The following is a 10,934-nucleotide window of genomic DNA, read 5'->3' on the forward strand; positions in this document are numbered from 1 at the left end:
GGGAGGAGCGGGCGGGGCGAGGCCCTGCCAGGCCGGCAGCAGCGGCAGAGACGAACGCCGACCCACGATAACGCTCCCCCAGGTCTGAGTCTGGCCCGACGACGGACAAGGCACTTCTGTTGGCGACCGGGGCAGTGCAGAAAGTAATTAAAGAGAGACTACAGCCATTGTGCCCGGATTTGTACCCAAAGACTTCAGTGATGCCAAGCATTTACCACCCTCACTTCCTGCCGGCCACCCTCGCTCTCCTGGAGGAAAACATGCATTTTAAACGTTTATTTAGAGCCGTTAGAATTCCAACAGACTGTACTTAAATACAAACAAATACCAAAGTATGTTTCTAACAGGATCACAACCACACACCTGGTTTGAATCCGGGTATTTTCTAAATTCCTAATAGGATTGCTGTTCCAAATAACACAGGTAGAGATGCCGAGGACTACAAACAGACCACGTAAGAGCAAAACCAGGCTGTTCACAGAGGAATGAAAACGGGTGCTACTGACAGTCACAGGGGTACAAACTCCCAACAATACTACTTTTCTCTTTACTCAGCTACTCAAAACCTAAAAAAGCAAATATTTAACAGCACAAGACCTACTTGTGAACAGTTCGGGCTTCTAACAACCCATCCACCAGAGACATGCACAGCCCCATTCCGGATGCTGGGTTGGGGGCGGGAAGCACGCTCTGCTTGGATCGCCGCTGCAGGAATACAAACCTGTGCCGTGCCAGCGAGCAGCACCTGCGGGTCGGGGCTGTTCAACGTGGTTTTCCTCCTCTGCTTTGAGACCACTGTCAACCAGCTTGGGGAAGGAACCCGGGAGTGACCAACGAGGTGAAGATTCACCAGAGAAAGGACTAAGGGAGTGCATGTCAGAATCAGACCCGCATCGCCCGGACCCGAGCGCACGCGTTCCCTGACATCCCCCTCGCCCACGCAGTCGCAGCGCGTGCAAAGGAGAAGATGCTGCCAGACAATGGTTTTTCCTCAGATTTCCATTTTGCAGAGAGCGTTTAGTGAGCAGAACGGGCTGCAGATCAAACGGTTTAAGTAAAACACCACCCATCAGACTTGCAAATTAAGCCCCCGGCGCAGAGCAGAACCAGTTCACCACCAACTTCGCACCCAGCGTCCACCTTCACACCCCCGTGAAAACCAGCGTGACCTGGTCAAACACTGACGTCACGTGCTCGAGAGACGTCTCCAAGGCCGCAGCGTTACTCTCCCACCGCCACATCCGGTTTACGAAGAGCCACTGCTGCGGGGGATCACCGAACGCAAACATCAGCTGTGCCCCCACGGCCCTCTGAAGCTTAGGGCGCAGCGCAGGCCTCGGGGGGGGCGTCAGTACGCTGATTCCTACAGGGAGGGACGTACCTACAGCCTAAATGATACTGGAAACACCCGTGCTGCATCCTGACTTAAGGTCAGCATCTCACAAACTCACACCCGAAAGCGTGCAAATCGAAACGCGCAATGAACGCACGTCGGGGCACACAGAACGCGGCACGCACGGCTCCCGAGAGTGTTGCAGAAAAATCTATTTAAAGTGAGTTTTATTGAGATGAGAAAGTTTTCCATGGTAACTACAGAACGTTCATCAAAACCAAGTGCTTCCCCTCCATTAAAAACACAACTCGGAATACTTGTTGTTCAAAAATACTTTAAAAAGTAATCAGTTAAAGGGAGTATTTTTGGATGTGCTTTACTCCACACGCTGGTTACTGTTTCTAATCTTGCTAATGAATGCACGCTAACGAGAGGTTGTCTGCCTGTTCATCAGAGGCTTTGAAGGGAACCCACTTTTCTGAACAGCGTTCAGCTGTGAAGCCGCGCTGGCAGGAAGGAGCGTTCAGAGCCCCCCAAGGTGTACAGCGCCGCGTGCCGCGCTCGCGTGGCAGCATCCTTCTCGCTCTACGAAGTACAAAAGCATCGGAGGACTCCGGGTGTACAAAGTGGTGTTTCTTGCTACCATCATCCATTCATAAGCATCATCTTCTAGATTTCCAGGCAGCTCTGGAATAAGGAGTAGTCCTTTTCTTATCCGGCGGTTTGAAGTAAGAATAAACGGGTGCTGCTGGGTATTCCGCATCCGGATTTTCTGCCATCATTTTCAGCTTGGCTTCAATGGCCTTTATTTTTGCACTGACACTGGAAAGAGGGAAAAAAGCAGAAGAGAAACTGAGCTTGCCCTTAGCACGGAATCAGACTACAGCAACCCAGAGGTTTCGTTGACATGCGAACACTCAGCCCCTCCTCGTGTGACTAAGGCAGCCCCCGCCGCTGCACTCCCAAGCGGCATGAAGTTGGGAGGCAGGAATCAGCCGCTTAAAGCCCACGCTGTTTCATTTCAACCCTCAGCAGGGATTTGCTTAGGAAAAGTCCTCCAAGATAGATGACAGCACCACAAAATCATGGTCCTTGCACCTACTCAGCACTTTCTTGAGGACACTGAGCGAGACAAGTACACAACAAGGCTTCCTATTCCGTGCAAAATGATGTCATTTACAGAGTTCTGAGCATGTGCAGCAGAGCGCGGCTCAGACCAGGCAGCTGGGAACGGCAGAGAAATGAAAGCCAGACTTCCTCCCAGCTACAAGACCGCTTGGCTTGGGGAAAACCCCAGACTAACTAGGCCAGAAAGAAACATTATTTCAGCATTAGCAGGGTTTATCCCAGAGGGAGAAGCTATCCCAGGTTACACCCCACATTCCTAGGAGTTTTCTTATTCACTAGCCTCCCTGGGGTATGGACGGAGGGATGTTCCCTTCTCTGCTGGGGCTTCTTGCAGCATCCATCCTCGCTAAGACAACTCCTTTGTGCCGCTGCCGTAGCTAACAATCTGCAGGACTCAAGTCCCTCTGCTCACCACATCCTAGCGTGTTAACTCTGAATTCCAAGCTCATTTTATCTGTAAGCAAATTAATTATCCCCAGTCTTAATTCCTTATAGGGTGCCACTGCCAGAAGCCAGAGGAAAATGACATCCTTTCAACCACACTGTGAACTAGCAAAGCAGCACTACGGGCTTCAGGTAAGCGGAGGGGTTAGAGGATTTAACCACGTCCCAGAGACCTACCAGACCAAAAGCTGGGAAAATAAAAAAGAAAACTAGTAGAAATTCTTGTTCATAAGCATTTTGTTTAATCAAATTAGTACAGTACAAAACCTCCCACTGAAATTCACACAAAGTGCAAAGCCCATCCTGGACAAATCAGTTGGAATGTTACACATTCCTCATTTCTTCCCTCAGCTCTTTTCCTTCCTACTGCCCTAGTAGCTTCACACGTGAGAAAATGAACTTCAGGTCTGAAGTCTCCCACAGCACACGAGTTACTCTGCAACCAGCTGCCCTCCTGAAACCAGCTTTTCTGTCACGTTCCATTTATAGCACAAAGGCCAAGAGCTCCAGATCTTATTGAACCATAGAATCACAGACTGGTTTGGGTTGGAAGGGACCTTAAAGATCATCTAGTTCCAACCCCCCTGCCATGGGCAGGGACACCTTCCACTAGTCCAGGTTGCTCCAAGCCTCATCCAGCCTGGCCTTGGACACTTCCAGGGATGGGGCATCCACAGCTTCTCTGGGCAACCTGTCCCAGTGTCTCCCCACCCTCTGCGGGAAGAATTTCTTCCTGATGTCCAATCTAAACCTCCCCACTTTCAATTTAAACCCATTACCCCTTGTCCTGTCACTACAGACCCTTGTAAAAAGTCCCCCCCCAGCTTCCTTGTAGTCCCTTCAGGTACTGGAAAGCTGCTATAAGGCCTCCCCAGAAGAAGTTAGTTCCCTGCCATTCCCAGAGTTTGGTCAGGTCTCACCCATCCCATCTCCTACCTCAGGTTGGACTGGGGCGGCTCCGTGCTGGAAGACGGCTCCAGACTGATTGGAAGGATCTTCTCGTTTTTATTGTGATCGTATCTCTGCGAACAAGAGACCAAGGGTTGAAGTTGGCTGGAATTATGCACACAGAAGCACTTGCCCACAGCTACACTTGGAATTTGTATTAACATCGCCTCAGATTTTGTAAACCTTCCGCTGGGAACGATTTTGGTGGCTAAACACCGAAATAAATCCCAACCTTAATATTTGTGAAGTACCAGTGTGGAACGTAGACTCTGATACCAAACACTTCCGTGCGTTGCGCTACGGGTCCCTAAACCGTACCCTGTCTTATCCCTTCTTGTTCCCCTCTCTATAAGGCACGAAGCAAAGATGGTAAATTTTAAGGTAACCGCTGCACTGCATTGCTCCGCTCTTTATACAGACGTGGGGCAGAGTCAGAAAGTAACCCCAGCACACATCTGCACAGAAACGTGCGGTGCTGGAATAAGAAAAAAAGAGTAGTTAGGAACCACCTCCTTTCTGCAGAAAGAAGCCTGTGAGTCTGTCATCACTGTGGGCAACGGGCCTCCTGAACTATTCGCAGCGTTCTACTTCCTTATTTCGCTTGGCACCAAGTCAGGTTTGTTTTTCAGCGGAGCTGCTCCAACTGACAGAGTCTGGGTAAGCCTTGGCCGCTCATCTTAAACCCACTGAGCGTGGTGCTGGTCTTGTCTAAAATAAACACGTGTTACAATAAGCCAGGGGTTTGTGTTGTTCGATCTTTTCCATCCACAGAAAGTGCCATGCAAACTGCACTGATTATTGATGCATGTGCTTCTCCAGAGCCCGACAGCCCCTGAGCTCCCAGCTGAGCCGACACTCGCTCCTCTGGCTGAAACTCCTTTTATGGTCTGATCATTCTTCAGGCATCCGGAAGCACATGGCACTCTAGTAGCTACAGAGCAAGGGAAAATGGAGCCTGGATTTGCACAAGCTTGGATGTGCTGACAAGAACCTGGAACCCTTGAAGCCAGTAATTAAAACAACATGGTCTCCTCTAACAAAGATACCTGTTTTGCCTTTTTTTTTTTCCCTAGCATCCAAAGCCAGATGCTCTAGTACACATGGTAAGAAAGGGTATAAAGATGCTTGTAGGATAATCCACATATGCTGAAAGCAGACTACCCGAAGGAAAACAGCAATAAGAAGCTCCCCCCACAATACAGTTATCTGCAAAGAAAGTTATTCAAAATTAATTACTTTATTAAATGCCATTAGCAAATAACTGCAGGAGAAACAAGACAAGAATTTAAAAAGATTAAAACAAGGATGTTCCAGAAGGTACTGCCTAAGTTAATATTAAAAACCTGATGTTTTATGTGACAGAGCAAGCAATAACAGGATATTTAGCTTAGATGTGAAATATGTTGCTTTAAAGTCAGAAGTAATTAGAGGTGCTGCCACATAAGTGCTTTCAGGAGTGGAACGAAGTAACAAAGTACTTGCTAATAGGGATTTTTCATGCATCGCCTATCCAAAAAGTGAGCAAAACTACAAAGGGAAGGATTCAAACTTTCAGCCGATCACTCACTAAGTTTGGGAAAAGTTAAAACGTGGATATTTAGAGAAGTAACCTGTCCACACCGCTCCGAGCAGAGACTCTCTGACAAAGAACATCAGTGCCCTGTTCTTACAGGTCACCCAGCAGCGTGCCGCAGGCAAGAGCAGCGGCAGGTTGCTAACGCCCTGTCCAAGGGGCTTATTCCCTAGAACAGGCTGAGATCATCCTGCCAGGCCGAGACAGCCTCGACAAGAACTGTGCCTGAATACTAAAGGTTTTCAATTTTGCAAATTACAAGCAATTCTGATTCACAGCGAGCAGCTTACCTTGACTTGTGCGTGTGCCCACCGCACCACCAGTTTCTTGGAAAGGGCCAGCTTCCCATTGAGACACTGGATGGCCTTTTCGGCTTCCTGCACAGGAAGACAGCTCAATAAACACACCACGTCTTCAGTCACAACCGACTCGTACACAAAGAGCCTTTTTGCTTTAAGAAGTCTTCTGTAAGGAGAGCTGACAGCAAAGAAAGTTTGCTCTGCTGTATCCCAACCCAGGAATATTTTTGGAAGACTCCAACATCTGAGTAACCAGACTTATCAGCCGTACTGGTTTATTCTTTCACTTGTTTTGGGGGAGGAAAAGGGGAAAATTATCAGGAGTTTTGGAAATAACAAACAGAGGTGACTGGAACAGCATTCTGAGGGAGGTTTGTGCTACAGGAGTTTCTCTAGAAAATACTCATTACAGTGATTATGTGTGTCTCATTAACACCTACCGATGCTTATTCCAGATCCTGCTCGTGTGCACTGGGGAACATGATCCACTGGGTCCTGTTCTAGGCTCAGCAGTGGAATCCCAGTTTTTGGGACATTCCCTTAAAGCCTGACTCGCAGCAGTTGCAGATTTATGTTGCAGTGCTGTTTCACCTCGCCATGAGTAATTTTCTAGCGCTAAGGCACTGTGTCAGGGCTCTGCAGACACCCTTCTACAGCACAGCAAAAGACAAAGGCACACAAAAACAAGCCATCTCCAAACACACTGTTCTTCCTAGCTTTTGGACAATTCTAGCAGAATGATAACAAAACACCTACGATTGTGACGTTGCAGGTGAGCGTGACTTGAAATTTTGGGTTGTAACAAGAGCTGACAGCCGGAACGACAGCCAGGGGCAGTACGCTCCAGGATGCTGTAGATGTGTCACATTGGACATCTGGCAGCATCACACAAGTTGGTGTTTGTGCATTCAGGAAGCCAAAATAAAATCTAGGAGGATTTCAGAGGAGCTGTGGATTTCAGGTGGGATGATTCAAGGCTCGGTGTGAGCCGCAGCTCTCCGTGGCACAACTCCACCAGCTCACTACAAAAGTGAACCAAAGAACTGGCCCTTTCTGGTTAGCATTCGGCAGCAGGATTCAGGAAAAGGCAGCAGAGGAGAAAGGAAATCACTGCTGCTACTTCCAGGAGCAGTCACAGAGTGGCTGTCACAGAGCAGAGCTGTTAGAGTCTGTGGGTTTGTGCATACAAGGTATTTAATTTATCTCTTCCTGTTTTAGCTTTACATTAACATAAATAAAAGCTGGGGAAAGGCAGCAGTCATTTAAATCAGAGTTTCAGATAAAAGCAATATACCTGTTTGGTTTCAAAGTTGACAAAGCAGTAACCCCTCGGCTGCCCCTCCAGAGCACCGGACTTGTGAAAGAGGAAGTCAAATTGCTTTACTTTGCCAAACTTCTGAAGGAGTTTGAGAAGGTGGTATCTGAAGGGGGAGAAGACATGCATGAAACCTTTCACCACTCAGTGTGAGGAGAGAGAGATGAACCCCCCGGCACACACACACGTTTCACGCCCGGTTACGTACGCAGTTCAGTTGTGTCACAGACTTATTCCCAAACACCCGCAGAGGTGGGTGTTCTGTACAGCAACCCTTCAGCACCCGCAGCCGAGCTGCGTTGTCAGTGACTGCTCTAAGCCCCCAGGCACAAAGGTTCCCTCCCAGCGGTGCCAGCTGAAAGGCATGTGGAAAGTCTATTAATAGTTGGCTTTGGGACAACTATGCAATGGCTCCCAAGGGGTCTGGGAGGGCTTTGCCTCCTGCCTCTCTAAATCACACCTATTTCCAAGTCTAAACATGGTGTGTGTCCCCCCCCTAGCTCTGAGCAACTGCCTGAAGCTCCATCCCCTGTATCCTCTCCCTGCACAAGCAGTTCTAGCCCCTAGTCAGAATCACAGACTGGTTTGGGAAGGGACCTTAAAGCCCACCCAGTTCCACCCCTGCCATGAGCAGGGACACCTTCCACCAGACCAGGTTGCTCCAAGCCTCATCCAGCCTGGCCTTGAACACTCCCAGGGATGGGGCATCCACAGCTTCTCTGGGCAACCCGTCCCAGTGCTCCCCACCCTCTCCGGGAAGAATTCCTTCCTGATGTCCCATCTCAATCTCCCTCTTTCCATTTAAACCCGTTATGCCTTGTCTTGTCACTCCCTGCCCTTGGAAGACGTCCCCCCCCAGCTTTCTTGTTACCCCCTCGGCACTAGAAGATGTGCTAAGGTCTCCCCAAAGCCTTTTCTTCTCCGAGCTGTGTCCCTCAGGATCCCCACTATTCTTGATGGCCCCCCACTCCCTGTAGCAGCACTGCTAGTCCCATCCCTCCCCCCTGCCAAGCAGGATCAGTGCACTGACAAGGGCATGGCCAGATCACACAGAAAAGCAGCCACCCTCCCAGTTGCCTGGCAGAGCTGGGGAAGCAGGAAGACAGAAAAATAAACAGAACAAACTGCAACCAGGAATTGACAGTAGACCAGGCAAAAAAGGGCACCAGACAGACCTCAGTATTACCCAGGCCAAATCTGCCAGTGCTTTTGGCTCAGACAGCTTTTCAGTAACACACACATCAAAGTCAGACACTTATTTAGCCAATTATCTTCCTGCCATCCAGCGAGGAGTGTGCTGTTTCCAATAAAATGGGGGAAAGCCAGAGTAAATCTGTCTACTTAGGATGTACTGCACTGAACAACTTAAAACACGGAGCACATTTGCTGTACAGGCCACATCTAATCCTGAGCTCTGTGCAGCTTTTCTCGGTTCCCTGGATCAACGTGTTGAACAGTAGCTGACCTGGAAGGAAAACGAGACCCGTCACTGTTTCACTGCCTGAGCCCAACCCCAGAGTTAAGGACTGTCTAAGGGTTTAACACGGGTGTCTTAGCCAGCACTGATCAGCTGCACAGCGTTCGTTAGCGAGCCACGCAGACTAAGCCCAACTTTCAGCTTTTCAAGGTAACACTCTGAGAGCCTGCCAGGGAAACTCCAAGTGCACACGGAGCACCAGGCACTGGATGAAACCCTGTCTGTCCAGACACGAAGGGCCTGTAGTGGCCCAAGGCAGCCAAGGGCACCAGGAACCTTTAGGGACAGCCCAAATAGGAAGGGCAGACAACATTTTTTCCTAATAAAGCCTGTGTGCAGGTCTGAGCCGGGATCGAGTTAATTTTCTTCACGGTAGCTGGTCTGGGGCTGTGGTTTGGATCTGTGCTGGGAACAGTGTTGGTAACACAGGGATGTTTTCATTATGCTGAGCAGGGCTAGCACGGAGTCAGGCCTCTTCTGCTCAGCGAGGAGGCTGGAGGGGGGCACAAGGAGTTGGGAGGGGACAGAGTCAGGACAGCTGACCCCCAAAGGGATATCCCAGACCATATGGCATCATGCTCAGTGTATAAAGCTGGGGAAGGAGGAGGAAGGGGGGAACATTCAGAGTGATGGTGTTTGTCTTCAAGTCACTGTTACCCATGATGGAGCCCTGCTTTCCTGGGGATAGCTGAACACCTGCCTGCGATGGGAAGTGGGGAATGAATTCCTTGGTTTGCTTTACTTGCATGCACAGCTTTTACTTTATGTATTCAGTTATCTTTATCTCAACCCACCAGTTTTCTCACTTGCACCCTTCTGATTCTCTCCCAGACCCTGCCATGAGGAGTGACCGAGTGGCTGTGTGGTGCTTAGTTGGCAGCTGGGGTTAAGCCATGAAGGCCTGATAGGATGTCTGAAAAGGGCTTTAGCCCTCTGTTAAGCTTCAGGAGCCAGGCAAGAAAGTTCCAGGAATGTGAGTCATTTCACAGGATGGGTCAGGGTGGACATTCAGGATATGCACTTTTAAAGAGGTGAAGGTGCAGCAAGTGTTCAGACGAGCAGTGCAGAAGGGCCAAGTTACCTCCTGGGGGAATAAACACATTGTAATTGATTTGGGAAGGCTTCCTACATCCTCTGGAATACAGATGAAGCACTGTGGTCTTCCAAGAGGCCTACAAACCCTCAGTCTCCACCCAGAAGGCAAGGGTGACAGAAAAGCAAGAGCAGGAAAAGAAAAAGGAGACGGTTTACACAGTAGCCAAGCTTCACCACCCCACCTCAAGCTGCCAAAAAGCCACCACAGATGCACAAGCGAAAACACTAACTCTGAAGACATGTGATGTATATAAAACCTCACATGTTGAACTTGCAGAGCCTCTAAAATATGTAAACGCAGCTCAGGTTTGTTTCTGTAAACACACTGCTACAAAAAGCACTCTGGTTTCATCAGTATGAAAATAAAGTCCTCACCACTAGAACGCTGCTCCCCTTTGGCAACCACAGGCAGTGGAAAGGCAACGACGATTCTCCTTGCATTCAATTTAGCAACAACAAAACCCCTGCTGCTGCCCTGCTAAAAGGAATACCTTATGGTTGGGGTATTTTAATGAGGACCTCTGCATTCAAAGAATTCCTTAGCGGCAAAGTTGTTCCTTTAAAACAAATTTCATTAAGAGCCTAGAAGCAACTCACGTAATCTATTTTATTGAGAATCCCTGGATCACAGATGATGCAAATGCCATTTCCAACACATGCCGTTTTCCCAACTGCAGGCTTTGCACTGCTCTACTCCCCATGGAACGGCTCAGAACTGAAGTCTTATATAACCCCAAGTTTCAGGCTGTGATTATGATTTGTTGTTGTCAATATAGTGAGGGCATTAACAGTAACTGGACAGAACTCTCCAAGCCAAGAGGACTGAAGGAAGACCTGTCGGGGAAAACCTGAAACAAACCCCCACCATATAAAAGGCTTTACCATGGCAACGACTTGGGTTACCCAGGGCTTGGAAGTTACTCGCACAGATGTGGCCCGGCCGCGCTGTACAGATCACCGCAGCCAACCTCAATTTCCACTTCCTGTCATCTGATGTGAACGCGAGACACACCAGCAGCTCCCCCATTTCCTTTTCCTCCACTCTTCCTCCTGGCACCCCAAGCGCTATTCAAACACAGGCAAGGCTTCCTCTGAACAATGCTGTCCCAAGGATGCCGCAAAGGTACCGGCCACATGCGAAACCTATTATTGCAAGGAATTTTGCCCCACTGGGAATTGGTAGGAGTCTGTAACAACAACTCACGCGCACATTGTTTTGTAGGTGAGACTCATCAAGATGGGATCCTAGACAAGCAGGACAGCCAAGGAAGTTGAACACCCGCTATTTCATACTCATGGAAAAATGAATTGTCATTCAAGGG

At 49.0% G+C, this 10,934-nt stretch overlaps 1 protein-coding gene across 1 annotated transcript; it reads right to left on the bottom strand.

Moving 5' to 3' along the window:
• Positions 1 to 1,534: 1,534 nt before the first annotated feature.
• RBM18 (RNA binding motif protein 18) lies at positions 1,535 to 7,169 on the bottom strand. The gene is made up of 4 exons (XM_010151873.1): positions 7,020 to 7,169; positions 5,717 to 5,803; positions 3,842 to 3,927; positions 1,535 to 2,155 (listed from the first exon to the last, which is right to left on the bottom strand). The coding sequence occupies exons 1-4, from the start codon at positions 7,167 to 7,169 to the stop codon at positions 1,996 to 1,998; spliced, it is 483 nt and encodes a 160-aa protein (XP_010150175.1). The 3' UTR covers positions 1,535 to 1,995.
• Positions 7,170 to 10,934: the final 3,765 nt, after the last annotated feature.

This window comes from Eurypyga helias, unplaced genomic scaffold, assembly GCF_000690775.1.
Source record: "Eurypyga helias isolate BGI_N326 unplaced genomic scaffold, ASM69077v1 scaffold19165, whole genome shotgun sequence".
NCBI lineage: Eukaryota > Metazoa > Chordata > Aves > Eurypygiformes > Eurypygidae > Eurypyga > Eurypyga helias.